At 30.7% G+C, this 24,420-nt stretch overlaps 1 protein-coding gene across 1 annotated transcript in view; it reads left to right on the plus strand.

Annotated features, from left to right (window-relative positions):
- dlg1 (MAGUK family member discs large 1) overlaps positions 1 to 24,420 on the plus strand; it is a 1,479,687-nt gene that overhangs the window by 548,535 nt on the left and 906,732 nt on the right. The window contains exon 3 of the mRNA XM_075368120.1: positions 13,649 to 13,795. Coding sequence (XP_075224235.1) covers positions 13,649 to 13,795 — 147 coding nt within the window. The remainder of the gene's footprint in view (positions 1 to 13,648; positions 13,796 to 24,420) is intronic.

Here is a 24,420-nt window from a genome sequence, read left to right on the forward strand (position 1 = left end):
TTAAGGTCATTCGAGCTGCTGGGTGAGTTGTGGCGTGTTTAAACCCCCCATGCGAGCACTCCGTGCGAGGCTTGATCAATCTTTGTCATGATCGTTTATGCTTTATAGCAGTGATAAATTTACAGAAGAGAAGGTCTTCTACAACGTTATCATCATCTATAAATAGCACATAGAAAATCAAGAAGCAAATTCCTTCCCTTTTAATTTTTTAATTAATTTATCATTGAGGTCCTTCGCTATGAGCTTGTAATCTGAGGCTGATGGTGTTATTATACAAAAGCACTTTTGAAAATAGCTGCCCTGCAGACTCACCGATCATAATTTTCAACATATATTCAGCAGCCAGTAGAATGAGTTCTGCGATTGTATGGAGCTTTTTATATTTTTCGATTCCATTTACTACTTTGTCAGATTCTTGCAAATCATCGCTTGATATTGATGCCTGCTTTTTAAAAAACATGCATCAATATCAACGCCTTTTGATTTAGCTCTTTTAGCTTCCTTTTAAAGTAGTCACGAGGTTCGTTAACCGCGCTGGGATGATTGTTTTCTAAATGGCGTTTCAACGTATTTGGTAACATGCACTTTAGTGGCAAAACTTTCTTACAGAGAACACATTGTGATTTGCCATTGACTTTTATCGACATAAAATCAAAGTCAAAATAGCTGTCGATTTTACGCCTCTTCACACTTTTGACGCTGGTTAACGATATGCACTCTTTATTTTCACTCTCGCTATTCATATTGCTGTTTACTAAAAACCGATCCATTTTTAAATATTCATACGAAAAAAATACTTCTAAAACTTCACTTGTCTTGATCAAAGATTCAATTGATACAATCTCCAAAAACTAATTCAACTCTAAAACCGTGCCAAACCGACAGTTATTTACACACGAACACAAAATTCGAGAAAATACTAAAACAGTCGAGAGCCATATGTCGCATCATCTAATGACCATTTGCAGAAGCTTTTGCAAACAGTAACTAAACCATCAAATAATACTAACGGTTATATAGAATGTGTTTCCGTACTTTATTACACGTAATTTTTTTATATTTTCCGGTATTTACTGAAAATGGTGTCGGAAAGTATGCGGGTATTTAGTGAAAAGTAAATATACCCAAAACTACGAAAATCACCTGATTTGTAATAACCGTGTTTTTTATTTTTATTTTTATTTCGTCTTTGAATTATATATAAATATATGTAATCATTTATATATAAATATAATATGTATAAATAATATATATATGTATGTATAAATAATATATATATATATGTATGTATAATATATGTATTTATATATAAATATATGTAATCATTATTGTAATATCGTTTTATCTTCCAACAGTAAATGAAACGGACCACCAATTCAGATCAGTAGTGGATTGCTTTCAATTATTACCTACAATTATCTTTTTGGGATCAACATCTTTTTTTATATTTTGAGAAAAAATTACCTGAAATATGGTTTACGAGTATGTAGTACTGAATTTTATAACTATTATATATTAAGTGTGCTGTAAAAATCTATTTGGCACTTTTACTACTAGGAACGTCCCATTTATTTTTCAACTGCTTACGATATAATCATGATTACGCTCACTAAAAAAGTAAAAATTTTAAATACAGTTATAGAATATTAAATGCATTCACTTTTAGAATAAATAGATATAAAATATGTAATCTCAATTAGAATGAAAACTACTTAAACGTACAGGAAAATATTAACTATAAACATATTAAATATGGATTTATATATCTCGATAGTATTATTTATTGATAACAAAAATGGAGCGATGCAATTATAATAAATAAGGTTCGAACTACATACTATAAAGGTTAGTTGGACAACACAGATTTTCTTTAAGAAATAACGTGTTTACAATTAATTATTGTAATGTTAACATTTAAATGTGTATTAAATGTTCAATAAATAATTTTAAATACTTTACAGAATAACAGAAAATAGTTTATCTATTATAAACAAACTGCTTGCTTATATAATAGAGAATATATTTCAGGTAATTTTAGCTACAATTCTTTTCAGGTTTGTACATCTTTACACACTAAAATTCTAAGATATTTTACTTCTTACAGTAAAGATAAATTCTGACTTTATATTGCAGAAAGAGTCTTTTGAAGTACTACCATCATCAGTTCAAAAAAAAAATTTTATTCCTAGAATTACATCTATCACCAAAATAAAAGTTAAAATCTTTAAATATCAATGTTATTTGTAATTTAAATTACACGCAAACGTTTGTCAAAGTAATATTGCATCGTAGGAAACATCTCTGAAAACGGGATCTTCACTATTAAATAAAATTATGTGTTTAATGTAACTTCTTAAATTATTGGTGTTTAGATGATTTCATAAATGTAAATGATATTGTCGTATAAAAAGAACTGATTTTCATGTTAAAATTTTCAGCTGCATATGCGTGTTACATTTTTCTATTACCAGCGTTGTAATAAATAACTAGTGAACTAAAATAGAATGTTTTTGTAAATTTTAGCTAAGAAAAATAAATGATCTGAAAAGTTATATTACTTTTAACAGTGGTTTAGCTTATTTTTACTGGTAGAAGCTATTAGTACTTATTGACGCACGCATGCACTCTTCTAGATGTTTTGTAGATTTTTTTCCAGTGAAGTCACATTGGTTAAACATACACGCGATTATAGTGTTAAAATTTTTAGTTTTGCTCAGAAACATTTTGTTTTCTTTTTGAGAATAATAGTGTATTTAACTATTAAACATTATTTGAAAATGATTTTTTATTTTAATATTTTCAGGATGTTATGCAATACAACAGTCTGTTGTATTGCAGGGTTGTAAATTTCCCAGTATCGTTTGATTTTGTATTATAACAGACCGCAAGAATATATGTTATAAAATTACAGGCGATTGGCTACATGTCAGTATTATGAAAAATGCATGTTCATTTCGATGTTTACTTTGACAAGAAGAAAAACATATCTTGAACTATTTTCGTGAAATAGATTGTTAGCGAATTAATTTGTCGCAAATTCTTCAACACTTAATATTATAATAAAACTTAGGCCAGGTTTAATTTTACGTGAAAGGACAATTTGTTATTTCTCCCAAAAATCAACGGCGTTCCGACATCGATATGTATTGATAAAATACATATCAATAAATAATTTCATATTCCCTGTACGTTAATAATATACATATTCCCTGGATATATATTGATAAAATAAGATAAATAACTTCCTCACTTGCTCCGGTAAATGAAGTTAATAAAACATTCTTCCTGATATCGAATTCCTAAGAGCGGTAGCTGAATGTTGCCAATGGCATTGATTACATTATTTATATGGACCGCATTTTTAATGGATGTCATATAAAAGATCTGTAAGGTTTTTCCTCTTAAAAAAAAAGTTAAAATATATCAAAATTAATTTAAAATACTTAAAATTTGTATGAAAACAAAATTAAAACAATAAAATTCTATAACGCTTCTTTCACATATTTAACCGATATAAAATTTTAAATCCCTTATCTCTAGTTGACAGGAAAAAAACGATAAGAACAATTTATAATCGGCAAAAATAATTATACTCTTCCTAGAGTTCTGTATTTTTTGACGTTTATATATCCCCCGGGTTCAAAAATATTAGTTGCATAATTATTTATATATAATTATCAGTAAATATATGTTCAATTTTAATCTTATATGAAGTACTATACAATAAAGTACACCGGGAATAATGTATGTTCTACAGATAAAAATTGAGCGTGCACAGAATTATGTTTTTGACGTAGACTAAAGTTAGAATTTATTATCTTCATGAGATAAATATCATTAAATAATTAGAACTGTAGTTTATTACTGAATACTAAACATGTTGGTGTTCAATTCAGTTTCACACCATATGTTTGCTTGTTTAATTTAATGGATTTAGTTATGAAATTAGGTGTGACAGCTTGTTTACGGATAAAAATACATTTTTGAAAAAATTAAATGGGGAATTCAGAGTAGTATTACGGGTTTATCATATCTACGGAAAAATCTATTTATTACGTTGGCTTTTAGTTTACGAAAAAAATAATACTAACATTGCGTTTGGAATGAACACCAAAATGTAAACAATTGTAAAAAAAATTTCCATAAAATTGCTTAAGAAAGAGGGTTTTATTTAATTTTTTTTCAATTTTTAACGCTTCAACCTATCGAATTGAATTTTTTTTAATAGGAGTTATCAGGATGAAAAATTTTATCTTTTTCTCATATAAAAAAAGAATAGATTAACTTTTCTTTAAGTACTCTTTTCGTCAAGCAATTGCTCATCATTAATTTGTTCTTTTTTTGATACCACAGCCCAGTGTGAGCCTTGGTCTCCATCACTAATCTTCCACAACACTGCCTATCCATCGCCATCTCCTTGTAAAATCTCTCTCATCCATCCTTCCTTCCATATCATTAAGAACTTCCATATTTCGATACCGGTTCGTTTCGGTATGAGGCGGTCGATTTCAAGGTTTTTTTTTGGTTTCTTAACGAATAACGTTTTATTTTGTTCAAGTTATTAGCCCGACGCAAAACTCCCAACCCGGGAACCGGGTTATTTTTTACTCGGGTTTTCTTCCCCTATTCTTTGTAGAGCCAACTACTTAGTTCAAGGCAGCAGCTCTAATTTTGATCAGTCCCGAGTATTTTATTTCCTCGGTACGCACTATACCAAGTGAGCACATCACAATCCTACACCTGAGTGAGGAAGTATATGTTATATGTACGTAAGGTGTAAGATCAGAAACTCCAACTTTCCACGGGCGTCATTAATTTAACAGAAAGAGTTATTTCTTTAAAAGAAAAAGTTAGAAAAAAGTATAAAAAAACAAGAATTTAGTAAAATATTTTTATTCTCTAATATTTCTGGAAAAGTTGATCTTTTTCCCCTCTTTTTTGTATTGAAATGTCTTCTTTAACATATGACAATATTTTAAGTTTTTTTATATTTTGTTTTCCTGTTTATATATATATATATGACTTTATTCCAACTCTTATTTATTTCATAATGTACATTTACAATTATTTATCTTTAAGTTTTTTTAAAAAAGTAAATTTATTATTTTAATTCTTTGTTGAGATTGATATTATTGCAAGTTTACCTTGCAATATTTTAACCTATAAATATTTTCAATAACGAAAAGATTCTTTTGTAAATAAGCAAATAATTCCTTATATAGTCGTATTGTAGATCATATTTTATTCCTGTGTTGGGTCTGTTAGCGATTACTCATTCTGTATTTGCAGTCTCGTTGACCTGCTGCACTTCACTTAATAGTGGATTGAGTTTTATTAGTTCGAGATGCCTTGATGAAGGCATCTTTGTACATGATAAAGGGATTTTACACAGGAGACATGCGTGTAACTTAGGTTATCACTTAGTCATGCTGGTGTTATGAACATTAACTGATAGATGACAATGTAACTTGCACGTCCACTTACTGGTACTTAAAAAATTAAAGTTAGGAAAAGCACGTGGTTGGAGAAATCCAAAATATCATTATTATCCCTAATTCTTTTCACGTACGCATAGTGTGAAAAATCCGCCCTACCAATTTTTTTTTAAATTTGTTTAAATTACTACTAAATTAATTTTTTTAAGATCGTCAATACTTTGTCTGACTGGAAGAACTGTTTAAGAGAAGTTTATATTTATTCATTAATCCAGAACTAAATTGTCAATGGAAGTCCGAATAATTCGAAAACACAAGTCTTCCCAAAATAGGGCGAGTGTACTGCTGCAGCATATTTGGAGGGAGAAAACAAATAATATTACTTTATACGCCTTGCCGGACAGATCTGCTGAAAGATTGCTGCACGTTATAACTTTGCCAACAACAACAGTAATATCAGACTTACTGACATTGTACAACGGTATTTCTGCATTGCCTCACGCTTGCACTTCTGGCAATTTACCGTGAATCATTCCGAAAATGTTGAAGATCCGAAATCAGGTGAACACACCTAATCTATGGAATTGTGATGTTCAACAAAGCTCAGATATTGAAAAGAGTGGTGTTAGGCGCAAGTTGGAAACATCTTTGCGAATTCATGATAATGTAAAAAAATAAAAACAGATATTTTTGAAATGATATGGGATGATAAAGTGGCCTCCAAATCAATAGATTAGTTTAATCTGTATTAAGTCAGTATAGATTAAATTAAGCTTTTAGCTAATATTAGATTAAATTGGGCGGCGTAAACATTTTTAAAAAAAAATTCCTCATTTATAATTTTTAAGACACTTAAAAATAAAATATTTGCTCATTAAGTTCCAAATAGGTTACTAATTGAGTTCTAATACGTAGATTAACTGATAGATAAGTTTGATAGATAATTTCATAATATATTTTTATATTAAGAGTGAAAAATCTAATAAGGTGGTTATGAAAATAGCGAAATTTTTCCCGCCACGAGTTGTCACATGTCGAGGTATTAAATGATTCAATTCGAATCAAATTATGGACGCTGTTTTGTCATTTAAAAACAGTTTTGATTTATGTAATGTAAGCAAATTACCAATTTGATGTTTTTTTATTGTTTTACTAACCTGCTTTTTGGTTGTCTGTATTGTTATTCTTGTAAATTTAGGTATAAAATTTTAAACATATGTTTATTGTGATGTGATGTAACGATTGATTAAGAAATTTTACTAACGAATTTAATATTAATTGTTAATACTTTTAATTCAAACTTAATTATAAAGATTTTTTTAGAATCTTGTAGGCTATCTAGGGTAAAATTATAATCCTAATATCAGTTTAGGTTAGAATAGTATTCCTTTCATCAAAGAAAACAAGAAATTGTATACGTGAGGATTTGCGTTTAGCGAGACAAATTTCGAGAAAAATTGTATTGAAACTTAATGTTCCTTATAAAAGTAATGACCACATCCCCTTATTTATTGTTAATCATAACCGCTGTAGTAGATTTAACAAAATTTATATTTTTCCTCGCCATTTGTTACCAACAGGAAGAAATTTTTGGGCGTAAATAATCTGTAACAAATAAAAATTCCTCAGAGGTTGAAGTGGATCGTTTTATGAGGTAATTAACTGGAACGAGCATTTTCCAGTTTGTTTCTCATCGTCACAAAATCGAATAACTCTTCGGATGATTTCTGTTCGACGTTAATGTATAAATATTTGGTGACTTATATTTTTTTTTAGAAACTGTCAAAAAAGTTATAATTAAAATCCAGTTAAATTAAGTGAATAAAAACGAACAGTGATATCAACGTAGTGTTGGTATTTCTGAATTTCAACTCGATAAACAATCTTCATTTCACTTTCTTTGCGGACTATTTACTGTTATCTATTTTAAAAATAAATTATTCAAGTAGTTTATCGAGCATAATAAAAAAAATCATGTTACTTTAGTACTTAAAATTACAAAACTATAATTGTAGTTGATAGGTTCACTCTACATTATCAGAAAGACTACGGTCTATCCTGTTATCGTCAACAGTTACAAAAAAATTTCATCTTTAATTATGAAAAAAATTAAATAAGAACATTATTAAGAAATACAAACAGGAATTTCATATTTATATTTTATTTATTGGATAAATTAAGTTGTCGCATGCACTATTTCTCAACTCAGTTTCCTGCCGCTAATGTGCGCTACTTACAGCTCTCAGGAAGGTTTTATATTCCAAAAAAGGTTTATTGGTTGCTTATTTATCCACCCTTGAAAAACCATTCTCATTCGAGTAGAACTTCCTTCTCGTAATCACTCCTTATAGGGGCTGAATAGGTGATAATTTCGTTTGCGCCTAATCTTGTCTGTAGGGAGAATGTTCTTGGAGATTCCAGTTGAGCTCTTATAGCGTTTTCATAATTAAAGTGGCAGTGTGAAGGTAAGCAATACCCTAGAGGGAAAAATATAAATCGTCAGTTTGTCATTATTTGACCTGTCTCAGGGAGAACAGGTCGCTTGCTCGTCTCCGTTATCTTTTATTTGCAGTTTAATTTTTTTACATCTTGATATATCTTATTTCACTTTAGATTATTATATTTTAAATCTTTTCCGGGCTTCTTTTGGCGCCTTTAACTAATCCTTCTAATACTGTTTTAATCGATGCTTATCTTAATTTGTTCCGGCGAATTAGATTTTCTATTCTTAATTGTTTTGATTAAGTTTCTACTTTTGCCTACTCTCATCACAGATATTCATTTTTTACTCTGTCCATTTAATTTTCCCCAATCTTCCTCGTGTTCGCAATTCAATTGCCTCTAGCCTTTATTCTCCCTTTTTTAATGCCCATACTTAATAGAAAAGTATACATTTCAGATACACTACAAGGAGTTTTCTTTTTTAAAATAATAGAATTTATTGTTTCTTGGTTACTCATATTAATTTTTACTCTTACATTAAACAGTTGTTCAATTTTTCCTTTTTTCGTATAAAAATCTATTGGCATATTGTATGTATTCTGCCCTCATTAATCTTGTTTTCTTAACTTTCATTTTGTTATGATTTTTGATGAAATAATAAATCCACATCAACACAGGATTTTACAGTCTTTACAATTGTTCCAGTTGTTTTTTACTGCTTCTAAAGTTGTTAAATAGCAACCAATAATTCGTTTCTTTGTGTTCAAGCTGCAATAGCCGGGGAGCACACCTAACATTCTTTTTGCCAAATTTTTAATGATCTACTATCATTTATCAGTGTTTCTATACTTTTCGTATGTTTTTTAAGTTATTTACGAATTTCACGCTTAATAATTAGCCAATTATCGAAATAAATATTATAATTTCATTCGATTGTTTTTTTATTGATTGACATTCTTGGTAATCACGCATGAAGTTCATCTTCCAACTCTACCCTGATCCACTCTTAACCGAGATATACATTCACTGTCAACCTGATTTTTCATTTATTAAAAAAATAATAAATAAATAAATGACACTATGCTGTACAAATCACTGCATACCACCAGTTCAGATATGATATGGAAGGAGAGATACAAGTGTTTGATTGCTCTCTCAAGCAACAAGTGACAAGTTCAGATATGCAAACGGTTTTCCATATTCATATCTATCTTACACTTATTATACGATCAACACGAAATTTCCTGTCTATGTTTGAACCTCCCATGTTTTGCTTTGTATGTTTTAATCTTTGTGCAAATCCATAATAATTTAATTTTCTATCATTACTACTAAATGATTCTGGATATCTTTATAAACTCTTCCTTTAATATAAATTTTCCGGGCTGCTTTTTTCGCCGCTTTCATTCAAAATTTTAACGTTTGTTATTTTCCATTTTTTTCCATAACACTATACTCGTATTTCCAAAGATCAGTTCTTTGACCTTTTTGTTTTGTTTTTCATGTTATCCATATTTATTATCGATAAAGCGCTACATTTCAAATCTTTGTAAATATTTAGATAAAGGCTCTTAAACTGATTTCCATTTAATATCATCCTTATATCCAGTCTTTGTCATTTTAATAAGTAATTAGAGAAATTCTGTTAATTTTTAATAAAATGTTCATCTTTCTTAATATTTAATACATCATTTTTTTCCTTTCCCTTACATTTTATTTAATTCTAATTAAGTTTATTTTTCTTCTGTCATTGAATTTTTAATGATTTTGTGTTTTGTTTAATTATCGTATTTACTCGCATAATTCAGTCAACTAAATTATTTTTACACAATATTTTTTTTAAATATTCAGTCAAATAAATATCATCATCTCAATGATTACCAGATTTTATTTTCATTATAAACCTATGTAAAATCGTTTTCTCGCATAAACCACGCACCTACTTTTAGGTAAAAAATGTTGGTAAAAAAACTGCTTGAATTACGCTAGTAAATATGGTAATTTACCTTCACCTAAATGAATAATGTTTAAAAGTTTTAATATTCTGATCATTACCCCTGGCTTTGTAACTACCCCTGGCATTGTAACTATGTTTTCAGATTTTCTTTCAAATATTTAACTGTTACTTACAAACCTTTATGTTACTCAAAATAACATTTTATTATTACAGTTTAATAAAAAATTAAATTTTAAAATATAATAAAATTATATTGATTAATATGCATTGTATCTTACCGATTATTTCTTAATAATGGCATGACCTTTATTTTGAAAGTAGTGATTTTTGTAACAATAATTGTTAATATTACTACTGTTATTATACATTGCTATATATATATGTTTACGTTCCATATTTTTTTAAATATAAATAATTAATAATTTAATGTCGATACATAATACTACACAATACATAATTATCACAACGTTAATTATATGCAATTATGGACTCGCCTCTGATTTTGATTAAATTTGGAATATACCTTCTTTAGAATCTAAGTTAATCGTTATACTTGAAATTTCTTTGGGTACATCTTTCACCCGAGTTATGTTCCTCGAAAGTTACACAGTACTGTCACCAAAAATCTTTAATTCAGCACTGTACAAATATAATAAACATTTTTTTCGGATTAAATAAAATTCTTTATTGTATACAATTAAGCATTCAGACTAACAATCAAAATATTTAATATTTGAGGTTAATTAGACGAGGTTAGCAAACCTATATTGATTTCGTACAATCTTCACCGTTAGTTTTTTTTGTTTTTTGTGTAATCTCCGTTACCACCGTTAGGTATTGCTTCAGAGGATGAGATGAATGATTTGTAGATGTATGATTCGAACCCGGGACTTCCAGATGAAAGGCCGAGACGCTACCACTCGCTCCACGGAGGCCGGCATGAAATCGTTAGTTACCTAACCTAATCTTAACCTTGGCCTTGATCTAAACCTAACTAAACTCAATTAAATTTCACAAGCACAATTATTTACTTCGTAAATAATGTGTATTACATATCTACCAAAACCCTCGTCTTAAGCCTAACCTAAATTAATTGGTCTTAAGTGAACCTAATATCATTCGTAACTTAATTTCGCTGATACCAAATTATCATTTATAGCATTCTTCCCGTGAATCATACGAGAATAAATTAATTTTCGTTAAAAGACATTGCCTAGAGAATGTCTGGCATTGTCAGCAATGCTTAGACATCATTAGGTCATGTCATCATTGTCTAGTGGTCTAGTCATTGTCGACAATGCCGAATGATTTTACGCAATGTCGACATTGCCCCTAGGTAGTACCTACATTGTCGTCATTGCCGGATTTCAGACATTGCAAGTTTCATATGTACGTAAAGATAAATTATTTGAATTAATAATCATTATAAAGGAAGGTTAAAAAGTAATTATAAATATAATCTTTTTTAGAGCAGATGTTCGTGACTAATTAAGTAAAATATGTATATATAAATTCAGTTTTTTATTCCATAAAAAATAAAATAAGCTCCCATAAGCAATCAAATTACGATTCCTTGTAATCCCTTTTTTATAATAAATAATCTGTAATTATTGCTACAAAATATTATTTCGGTAATTTCTATTCCCTATTACTGGGGGTAAAGGTACTGTTTGGAGTGCTTTGTTTCTTGACATTAAGGGGTATATTAATTTGTTGTATTACAATCTGTTAATTTTCCCAGTCTTTGTAATGACTGTGGCTGATGTAAAACACCTGAGGTACTAATATATGTCGCTTCCTAAGATTAATACATCACTATTATTCGTCACTAAAGTAAAAAGTTTGTCTTCGAAGTGTTATATCTTATTTTTCTAATTACCCTAGTGAAAAAATTAAATTTTATATACTGTTAAAACATGTTCTTTTTTTATTCCAATGAAATTCTATTTATTTTAAAAAAAGATTTAATACAAAAATTACTCAATTTCTTTACTGCGTTCTCAATAAAACGATAATATTCTAATAAAGCAATAATATTTTTTATAAAAAAGGCAATATTTAAAAACAAACAGAGTGATGCGTTTATAGCCGCCCGAACTCACCAGTGTCGTGCAAACGGTGGGGCATTTTAGTGTCATATTAATAAATTGCAAATTTATTAAAACAATTATTACTTTATTAGTATAACAAAATCTTAATCTCATTTTGTAATACTGATAGTTAGATGAATTAACTGACTCTCCTGTGATTAAATGTTTTTATTATTACCGGAAAAACATCCTTAGTAAGAAATGTTGTTAGAAAACTGCAAAAGAATTGTCAGAATTACAAAATTTTACCCTTTTTCAATTAATTTTATTTTTTCTCCTTAAATTCTTATGATGTAATTATTGTATTCACAAAAATGTGGCTTATTTAATGTGAAATTGCAATTGAATTGAATTTAATCAAATAATATAACAAATAAATAGATTTTCCAAAAATACAAGACATATTTTGTCACTTTCCTACTTGCTAAATGATTAAATTTATTACTAGATGGGATTAAACTCATGGTCAAAGGAAGTAGCAGAAGTATTCACTACCACGTTACTAGTTTTCTTCATTGCATTGTTTAAAAGTATATCCTGAGCTCTAAAAAACATAACTAATCGTTTCACCCCTAAATTAACAATAGGCCTTTCGTCCGGAGGTCCCTGGTTCGAATCCCGGTCAGACATGGCATTTTCACACGTTACAAAAATTTCTATTCATCTCATTTTCTACAAGTAATACCTAACGATGGTCCTGGAGGTAAAAAAATGAATAAATGAAAATTCAATAAAAGTTTAAAATTTGTTTTTTGCAAATATTCTTTTTTTAACTTTTATTGAATTTTAGTCTGTTAAAAAAATTAAAGAAAAAAACTTTTTTTAACTTTTATTAAACAGACTAAAAAGTTTTTTTTTTGCAAATATTCTTTCTCTTGCTTTGTAATAAGTTTTATTCAGATAACTTAAATTAAAACTATAAAATATTTCTGAAGCATGAAATTACATGATCCAGACAAGAGATATATTTGAAAAAAATATTTTTATTCGTTTGTAATGATTGTATAGCGTTTTATACCTACAGGATTAAGTACATAACCAACGAATTGATTTCCAAAATATAAACCTCTGAATAGAAAACTGCTTTTATAAAAAGGCCACTTTAGCGTTAATTTGGAAGTATTTATTTCTTTCGTCAGTTTTTCTTAGATACTTATCCTTTGATTTATATTGTTTCTTGCATCAGAAAATAGGTACCAACAATGTACTGTTATTCATTTGATAATCTTTCATATAAAAAGCTGTTTATCTCATATTATAGAAATTTACACGTTCTTTGAAGACAATTTTTTTTTCATATGACAGCATACATTGTAGATCTACCCACATTTTAAATAAGATAAAATTAAAAACTATTTAAATAAAATTAATATTTTAAACTGACTTAAAAGAAACGCGTGAAAAAGAATTCTTTAAATTTCCTTTTTCTTTTTTTTCAGGCTTATCGTGAAATTCTAGATAAAAGGTTTAGTGGTAATATTTGTCGAGTCTATTTTTATGGGCTGCTGATTTTATCAGTCTAAATTTGAAGAATCTAAAAAAATCTGTTTTTTTTTTTTTGTTTTTTCCTTCCTTTGCAATCTTTTGATTTGATACATCGTCTAAGAAAATCAAACTTTTTTTCAGTCAATATTTATAGTCTTTAACTTTAGCATATATTCTAAATCTTAAAATACTGCGTTCATATGCTTATATTATTTCTTTTGTTATTTTTTTATTTACAGAAAACAAGGTATGCTGAAGAAGAATTACCACCTCCTCCCTCGCCACCACAATTGAAAGAGACCACAGCCCTGGATGGTGTACCACGGCCCAGCTGTGAACGCATTCTCCAGGAACCACCACACACTAACCACGTCACAAATAATCAGGTAAGTGAAAATTAATGTATTCAATTCCGGAAGAAATAGCCGTATAAAATTTCTTATCTCTATTACGGAAATAATTTAACAAATTCTTAGTTTAAATTGTAACATGAAACGCTAAATTATAATTATTTAACTTGTTTATACATACAGATTGATTCATAAACAATGTAACTAACTTTCAGGACATGATCTACTGGCGAAGAAAGTTCACATTAACGTAGGTTCAGAAACGCTTCCTTAGCCCCACCGGGTTGGTGGTGAACTCGTCATCGCAAATCAGCTGATTACGAAAACGAGAGTTCTAAGGTTCAAATCCTAGTAAAGGCAGTTACTTCTATACGGATTTGAATATTATAACGTGAATATCGGTGTTCTTGGTTGGGCTTCAAATTAACCACGCATCTCAGGAATGGTCAATCTGAAACGGTACAAGACTACTTACACTTCATTACATTCATACATACGCGTATCATTCTCATTCATCCTCTGAATTAATACCGTACTGTGGTTCCGGAGGCTAAACAGAAAACATACAGAAACGCTTCCTTAGCGAGTGCCGGTTGGCGAAAGATTTCGCTCTGATTTCTGCGTCTGAGGTAAAATTAAACCAAAATGTAATTCTCGGGACCAAATTTAAGGGGTAAATTCAGGCTTAATTTTACCGATGTCGGAGAAATCAGGGCGAAATTTTTCGCCAGCCGACACTCGCTAACAAAGCGTTCGAAACCTATCTTTATGTGAAAGGAAAATACGTTTATGAAAAGGAAAATACAGTAGGAAATGATCAGTTTAAACAACTTTTGTAGCAAATTTGACTTTTTACTGACGTTAATCTACGTTATTTGTCATAGGTATATTCAGTAAAAATAAAGAGCTATGCTAAACAGCTAATGAAAATAAATAGCAAAACAAGATTACATTCGATTTACTTGAAAATTTTGAACTAGATGGCTATTTCGATTGGTAAAAAAAATCATCAGTAGGCAAGATTAAAAGTGTTTTCGTTTTAGACATGCCAAAATAATAAGCGTAAATTTATCATTCATGCATCCTAATCACTGAAACCTCCAATTCAAACATCCCACCATAATAAACCCTCCCATATGGGTTAAACAATGGTTTTATGTAGGTTTTAACATTTAAAACCTTTACCTGTACTTTGTCGGACTTATGTTCAACCTGGTGTTTAAATAACCTATCCATGAAACACCTTCTCCTTCGTCCTAATGATGTCTGAAATAATTTCTATCTTTGCGCCAAATACTTTTTCCGATCATTTAATCCCTTTAGCACATTTACAAACGTTTTTGACAAACTGTTATTACATAATTTAAAAAAGAGCTCATGTCTATCGACATTATAAATAAGTACCTTAAATAAATGGAAAAGCAATAAAAATTCTAACCTTTCCTTTACAAACTTTTTATTTATTGCTATATAATATAATTAAAAATATTTATTATCCATTGCAATCTTATCTCCCTGCAGAAGCTTGATTGTTATCTTTTTTTAAAGAACCTGCTGTAATATGAACACAGTTATTAGTGGGAATTATTCACCCCTTGCACTTCTTCCAGCATCTTCTTCCATCTTCGTATGGATAATCTTCGCCAACCTTGTGGGACCTTTAAAGCACCGGGTGCTTTAAAGATTACCTGTACCGTATGAGTAGGAGTATCACGAGATGCTGCTATGATTGTGGGGAACAGGATTCGGCAGAGCACGTAGTGTTTTCATGCACGAGTTGGAGACTTCAGGGCTGCCATGATGACCCACGGCGTAGTAAACGTGGGCAATGTAATAAGTGTGATTTTGGCTGACAGAGATGCTTGGACGAGAGTGACGACTGCGGCTGCGGTGTCAGCGGAAGAGAGGAGCTGGTAGACTGGAAGATTGCAGTTAACCTGAGGCGGAGAGACCGATGCCGGAAGGCTATGGGCGACCAGTCTTAGGAGGTGAGAGGCGGAAGCTCCTCGTAGTCGTTGTTCGCCGATGATTCGCTGGGGACGTCGCTCTGGCTATTCTAATTCGGTGACAAGAGCGCCCGAGTGGTTGCGGGGCTGTGTACATACCATATGGATTAGGTCTGTTCCCTGCGTGACTAGAGGTTTAAAAAAAACCTTGTGGCACCGTGTGCCTCGTCCATTAGGTCAGCAGCAGAGTTACCATGATGTTATCTGGGGTAAGCACGCCGAATTCCCACCAGCATACTCCCTGTTACCTCTGCTGAAGTAGCCGATCAACCACCGCGTGTTTACGGTATCTTATTCCGCACTGGATCTCAATGTCTGCGCACAAGTAGGATTTGAAGCACCTGTGACAGATAAGGGGCTGAGCCAACTCGCATGCCAACCCCAGTTCACCATGCTTGCGGTCCAACCATTTCTGGAAGTCTGGGAGCTTGTTATTCATTCAGCTTATTGTTTCTAGACATCTACTCCTCTAATTTTTGTAAAAAGATTTCTAAGGAAGTATTTGACTATATATCGAAAACTACTTGTGCGTCTGTCTGTCTGTGTGTGTGTGTGTGTGTGTGTGTGTGTGTGTGTGTGTGTGTGTGTGTGTGTATGTGTGTGTGTGTCTCTGTCTGCATCACCTCAGAGCTGTGCTGCAAGAAGATTTCATGACCCAGGAATCCGAAAAATAAAAAAAGTGAGGGGTAACGTTCGTAAGTGTGTTGGCGTGTTTGAAACTTAATAACTTTTGACTGGATAAACTTTTGACAGGAAGCTTAATAATTTTTGAATCAAAAAAACCATCTTTTTATTTCATATTTGTTTGGTCTTTCTAGGTATAGGAGTAACCGATCACAGTTTTAAAAATATCGATTTTTTGAAACTTTTTTGTCTCTAAACTTTTAATTATAATACTACTATAAAGTTTCATCATAATACACCCCCCTCAAAAAAAAAAATATCTTGGATAACATTTTTTGGTTGTACATTTTTCAATGGAATGTTTTTTAGTTTCATCCATTTAACATTTTTTAGTAAACGTAGACAAATTAAAAAAAATTCTTGGAAGGTGATTTTAACATTTTAAAAACTTTTTTCATGTATCATTATTTTTCACTTATTATTTTTCCACTGTATAAGAATAAATAACTTATCCCAGGAAAGTACAAAAACTTTGTGGTGTTTTTTTAAATGGGAAAATTTAAGTGTGGACTAAAGCACTTTGGTATTTTGTAATTGGCATCGTCCTCGCTCCGTCTGTGTTAAAGACACTGAAGTCTTTACAATGAAGTATTCCTGAATGAAACCACCCGGTTGGTCTAGTGGTAAACGTGTCTTCGCAAATCAGCTGATTTTGAAGTCGAGAATTCTAAGGTTCAAATCCTAGTAAAGGCAATTACTTTTTTTCAGATTTCAATACTAGATCGTTGATACTGGTGTTCTTTGGTGGTTGGGTTTCAATTAACTACACATCTCAGAAATGGTCGATCTGAGTCTGTACAAGACTCAGAAGTTATTCTTGAATCGGTGCCATTAATTGGTTAAAAAAAATGATCATAGAACTTTGCTTTACTTACCAGCAGGATGATTGTCAAATGTTAGGACTGTATAGTTGCATTTAATTTTTACTCCTGTAACTCTAGTACAGGATTTTCATTAGTGCTGATTTTCATTATATATTTATCACGTATCCCGCTCTGATTCACACAAGTGACAGTAGGTGATTGCTGATTAAAAAAAAAATGAAATCGCGATTGGAAGATGGTATTTAACTGGCTGGATAAACGAAAATTACTTAATTTTGTCGCATAACACGTTCATCTAGCGAAAACACCATCTTGTCTCTAGCAATAAACTGGACGTTATGATTGCATTGTTGTTACTATCGGTAGTGTTCTACTGCGTCGCCGCGATGTTCAGATGTTGGACGAGTCCATTTCAGTAACGAGTAGGGGAGTAAGCTTGACTTTTGAAATTTCATGGATGAATGATTGATGGGTTGCGTTTTATATGGGAGACTCTGTATATTAAAAAAAGGGACTTATATTAAAAATAATGAAAATATAAACAAAAATGAATCCATTAGAAAATTTAGGGAATTTTACAAATTACGGCGTTAAGAACAGGAAGGCTCATTTTATTACAAAAACACAAAGAACTCAAAGATGTCTCCATTCACATCAGGGATCCAAAGTACGTCTAGTAAAAATATAAGGATCTGGATCGAAAGAACTCCAATCTAAAGAGAATCGAACATCCCATTTAAAGAATACCAACTGGATGAGAACGTATGATCACTAGGTATATGGCGTATAGTACCCGGGAAGAGAACAGAGCTATTGATAAACGTTATTGAGTTCATCTAAAATACATAATACACAAAAAATTGTTTTTCATCAGTTAAAGAGCCACCTTAGACGATGCTCAAGCTTTCTTAAGTAGAAAACTCGCTCATCTCCTAAACTTTTGTATAAAAATTTATAAACTGTGTAAATCGTTCATTATTATCCTTACTGGCAGGAAATTATTCATTTCAAATGAATTTAACGTAAACGAGTAATTTAACAAAAAATTAATCGCAGAAGAAATTTTTAAAATAATTAGTTTTTACTTCCTTGTACGAAGTATTTGGACTTTTTCTTCTCTAGTAATAAGGCCTCATTGCGAGCTTCTCAACGACATATATCATAAGTAGTACTTATTTTCATTAGTTCCAGAGTTATAACCAAATAAAAAGTTTAATTAATGATATATTTGGATCTTACAAGAGGAAGGTACATCGTTTCAGACCCGACCTCATCTTTTTTTTTTTTTTTAATTTAAATATATTATTTATTAATAATATACCTCTTATTGTAAAAAAAAATTACAATAAATAATAATTCAATAACAATAAAAAAAATCAGAAGTTATTAATGAAATAAAATTTTATGTACATTTAAAAAAAGTGTGTATATTATGTAATTTAATAGGCGTACAAGGAAGTCATTTGTTGTCTACATTGTTGTCATTTGTTGTCTACATCAGATTTTTTAATAGCTACTGAAAAGAAAGCAAAAGAAAAACCACCAAATTTTATGTTTGTAAATTACATTAATAATTATGGTTTGAACTTATTATTTATACTCTATTCTTGCAGATGAATTTAAAATAAAATGTTTATTTAGTCGAAATGGTTTTGTAAATATATAAATATAAATATATAAATAAATATAAATATATAAATATATAAATAATTTAAATTTAAACTCGAAAAATGTTTGAAAAAAGTTCGAAATTGGTACTTTGAGAAAAAAATAAGAAAAGTATCTCATGATAAAAACGAAATAAAAAGTTGTCTTAGAGAATATTAATTTTGCAATGTAGGACCTTTATAAATTAATTTTCATTAATATCAGACCTTTTGCTTATATATATAATAAAGTAAGTATCTTGGTACCATTTTATTATTTTATCGTTCACTAGTTGAACAGATTGCAAAGTACACATTAGGAAATAATGGTAATAAAGATGTGGATATTTTACCTCGACCTGTAGATCAAGGTCAGAAGTAAATTGTCACTATAATCCTAAAAATTCAAAACTTTCATATTTATATTTTCGCATTCGATCTCTGATATTTAACCTTTTCCTTTGATTTGGGTTAAAGAGTTGTGCCAAAAGTATCTATTTTATACTACCCATATTTAACCTTGGGTTCATAGCATTTAAAAAAAAATCAAAGGTACTGTTTTGAGAAGCAATTACAGTCGTTAAGTACCTAGATCATGTACTCTTTTCTGTAATTTATATACTCTTAATCGAAATATTAAAATATCATGTAACCAATTATTACATCCGTGAATAGTATATTTGTAATGAAAATTGCTTTCTTTATTCCTCCTTTTACTCTTCTGTTAAGTGACTTTTCTCTTGTATTATCTGATTTTATCTTGAGCGGGATTTTTTTTTTACTTCAGTCCCAAACTCTTGCCCTTTCTATTGTGTTACAGATGTACTCAGATACAAACTTTATTACTCTTATTTCTGTCCTCCAAAAATTCACCTGAAACTGTAAACTGTACCTTTTTTGCACATTTTCTTTTGATCGTTTGTTTAAATATCTAATGGAAGGTATAGGCCATACAATAATTTTTCTTTTCACTTCTTTTATTTTATTTTCCCCCTTTTTTTGATAATGAAGCTATTGTAATAATTTTTTAATTTGATTTATTTTGTAGTAAGATTAAAAATAAAATTATAGTTAAAATTATAGTTTTCCTTCATTACAGCATATTGTTAAAAAATAGTCCTTTTATTTTCTTTATGTAAGAGCAGAGAATGTCCAAATATAGTATAACCTATTTTGTTGCAATACAAGGGAACATTGAAAAAATGTGAATTATGGAAGAATGTTAATTGAACGTACTTCTTTCAGAAAGTCTTTTTCAATCTTTTAACCTGTTGGATCCTTCCTGCTTTGTATGCATTCAAATCTATTTCAGGTATTTTTTATTCCATAGCCTGTAGGTGAATAGACCAAGTTAAATGCCTTTCTTATTAAATTATAGTTCAGTTTTTATTGATCTGATACATTCAATAATAAATTATGAATGATAAATATATACATGAATCACAATTGACAGAATACAGCATTTTTTAAAAAAGAAAAATACCTACTAAAATGACAAAAATGACTGCGTGATTTAGCAAAAGCAAAAAAAATCCAAATCAAAAAAATATTATAAAACATAACACATTCGATCCAATTATAATTTTTTTTTAGAAAAAAGAACTCCAGCTCTATAATTATTAACGGTTTATTTCAAAATGAAACATAATTTATATATGTAAAAAAGACAATATTAACAAACTGTTTTAAAAAGTGTAAACTTCCTTTGATGAAAGATTATTCATTTGAAAGTCACATAGAATTGAAAGTTTTTCTTATTAAAGGTGCTCAGTAATTCTTTATTTTTTTTAACATAGTTTTAGTGTTCAACACCAAGCAATGTACAGAAATATTTGTTTGAATAAAGAAAATATAAGTATTCTTTTAATAAAGAATTTGTCTTTACAAAATTTTTATCTAACTAAAAGATTTAAGCGGATACTAAGAAAACATGTTTTGGAGAGAACTTAGTGCTTACCACCACAATATTTATGAAAACAGTGCACATTTCATATAATTTAATTTAATGGTCTTTTCTGTGCTTACCACCACCATCTCTATGATAAACATTAGTGCCCAGTTCATATAATTCAATTTAATGGGATTGCCATTAGGGATGCAAGTTCAAAGTTCAGAACACTAAGGAGTGTTCTCAAATGATGCATGGAAATGATGCATGCTAACCAAACGGAGAAGGTATTAAGCGGTCATCTGCTAAAAAACATAGTTCTTTAATAAACTCATTCCTACAATAAGTTTTTCAATAAAATGTGTAAGACGAGGAACCTTTTTTTGGATACCATGATTTTTGGAAATTATACCAAAGTCATACGACGCACCATACATGTGGCATTCTATTACGACTTGAACCCAGATATACAACAGTTCTTCCTGCCATATGGGCGAGTGTTGCTTCATATTCTGATAATGGCCGTCGATTATTTCTATGTCTCTGTTGGGTAGTTCCAAGTTCAAGTTCTTCCTGGCATATGAGCAAAATCATGCATGGTAACCGAACAGAGAAAGTATTAAGCCATCATCTGTAGTATTAAAGCATCATCTGTAGTATTAAAGTATTAAAGCATTAATCATCTGCTGAAAAACATAGTCCTTTAATAAATTCATTCCTACAATAAGTTCTTCAATAAAATGTGTAGGAAGAGGAACATTTTCTTGGATACCATGATTTTTTGGAAATTATACCGAAGTCATAGGACGCACCATACATGTGGCATTCTATTACGACTTGAACCCAGATATACAACAGTTCTTCCTGCCATATGGGCGAGTGTTGCTTCATATTCTCATAATGGGCGTCGATTATTTCTATGTCTCTGTTGGGTAGTTCCAAGTTCAAGTTCTTCCTGCCATATGAGCAAAATCATGCATGGTAACTGAACAGAGAAAGTATTAAGCCATCATCTGTAGTATTAAAGTATTAAAGCATTAATCATCTGCTGAAAAACATAGTTCTTTAATAAATTCATTCCTACAATAAGTTCTTCAATAAAATGTGTAGGAAGAGGAACATTTTCTTGGATACCATGATTTTTTGGAAATTATACCGAAGTCATAGGACGCACCATACATGTGGCATTCTATTACGACTTGAACCCAGATATACAACAGTTCTTCCTGCCATATGGGCAAGTGTTGCTTCATACTCTCATAATGGGCGTCGATTATTTCTATGTCTCTGTTGGGTAGTTCCAAGTTCAAGTTCTTCCTGGCATATGAGCAAAATCTTGCATGGTAACTGAACAGAGAAAGTATTAAGCCATCATCTGTAGTATTAAAGTATTAAAGCATTAATCATCTGCTGAAAAACATAGTCCTTTAATAAATTCATTCCTACAATAAGTTCTTCAAAAAAATGTGTAGGAAGAGGAACATTTTCTTGGATACCATGATTTTTTGGAAATTATACCGAAGTCATAGGACGCACCATACATGTGGCATTCTATTACGACTTGAACCCAGATATACAACAGTTCTTCCTGCCATATGGGCAAGTGTTGCTTCATATTCTGATAATGGGCGTCGATTATTTCTATGTCTCTGTTGGGTAGTTCCAAGTTCAAGTTCTTCCTGCCATATGAGCAAAATCATGCATGGTAACCGAACAGAGAAAGTATTAAGCCATCATCTGTAGTATTAAAGCATCATCTGTAGTATTAAAGTATTAAAGCATTAATCATCTGCTGAAAAACATAGTCCTTTAATAAATTCATTCCTACAATAAGTTCTTCAATAAAATGTGTAGGAAGAGGAACATTTTCTTGGATAACATGATTTTTTGGAAATTATACTGAAGTCATAGGACGCACCATACATGTGGCATTCTATTACGACTTGAACCCAGATATACAACAGTTCTTCCTGCCATATGGGCGAGTGTTGCTTCATATTCTCATAATGGGCGTCGATTATTTCTATGTCTCTGTTGGGTAGTTCCAAGTTCAAGTTCTTCCTGCCATATGAGCAAAATCATGCATGGTAACTGAACAGAGTAAGTATTAAGCCATTAAGCCATCATCTGTAGTATTGAAGTATTAAAGCATTAATCATCTGCTGAAAAACATAGTTCTTTAATAAATTCATTCCTACAATAAGTTCTTCAATAAAATGTGTAGGAAGAGGAACATTTTCTTGGATACCATGATTTTTTGGAAATTATACCGAAGTCATAGGACGCACCATACATGTGGCATTCTATTACGACTTGAACCCAGATATACAACAGTTCTTCCTGCCATATGGGCAAGTGTTGCTTCATATTCTGATAATGGGCGTCGATTATTTCTATGTCTCTGTTGGGTAGTTCCAAGTTCAAGTTCTTCCTGCCATATGAGCAAAATCATGCATGGTAACTGAACAGAGAAAGTATTAAGCCATCATCTGTAGTATTAATGCATCATCTGTAGTATTAAAGTATTAAAGCATTAATCATCTGCTGAAAAACATAGTCCTTTAATAAATTCATTCCTACAATAAGTTCTTCAATAAAATGTGTAGGAAGAGGAACATTTTCTTGGATACCATGATTTTTTGGAAATTATACCGAAGTCATAGGACGCACCATACATGTGGCATTCTATTACGACTTGAACCCAGATATACAACAGTTCTTCCTGCCATATGGGCAAGTGTTGCTTCATATTCTGATAATGGGCGTCGATTATTTCTATGTCTCTGTTGGGTAGTTCCAAGTTCAAGTTCTTCCTGCCATATGAGCAAAATCATGCATGGTAACTGAACAGAGAAAGTATTAAGCCATCATCTGTAGTATTAAAGTATTAAAGCATTAATCATCTGCTGAAAAACATAGTTCTTTAATAAATTCATTCCTACAATAAGTCCTTTAATAAAATGTGTAGGAAGAGGAACATTTTCTTGGATACCATGATTTTTTGGAAATTATACCGAAGTCATAGGACGCACCATACATGTGGCATTCTATTACGACTTGAACCCAGATATACAACAGTTCTTCCTGCCATATGGGCAAGTGTTGCTTCATATTCTGATAATGGGCGTCGATTATTTCTATGTCTCTGTTGGGTAGTTCCAAGTTCAAGTTCTTCCTGCCATATGAGCAAAATCATGCATGGTAACTGAACAGAGAAAGTATTAAGCCATCATCTGTAGTATTAAAGTATTAAAGCATTAATCATCTGCTGAAAAACATAGTTCTTTAATAAATTCATTCCTACAATAAGTTCTTCCATAAAATGTGTAGGAAGAGGAACATTTTCTTGGATACCATGATTTTTTGGAAATTATACCGAAGTCATAGGACGCACCATACATGTGGCATTCTATTACGACTTGAACCCAGATATACAACAGTTCTTCCTGCCATATGGGCAAGTGTTGCTTCATATTCTCATAATGGGCGTCGATTATTTCTATGTCTCTGTTGGGTAGTTCCAAGTTCAAGTTCTTCCTGCCATATGAGCAAAATCATGCATGGTAACTGAACAGAGAAGTATTAAGCCATCATCTGTAGTATTAAAGCATCA

Source organism: Lycorma delicatula, chromosome 1 (assembly GCF_047948215.1).
Source record: "Lycorma delicatula isolate Av1 chromosome 1, ASM4794821v1, whole genome shotgun sequence".
Taxonomy (NCBI): Eukaryota; Metazoa; Arthropoda; class Insecta; order Hemiptera; family Fulgoridae; genus Lycorma; species Lycorma delicatula.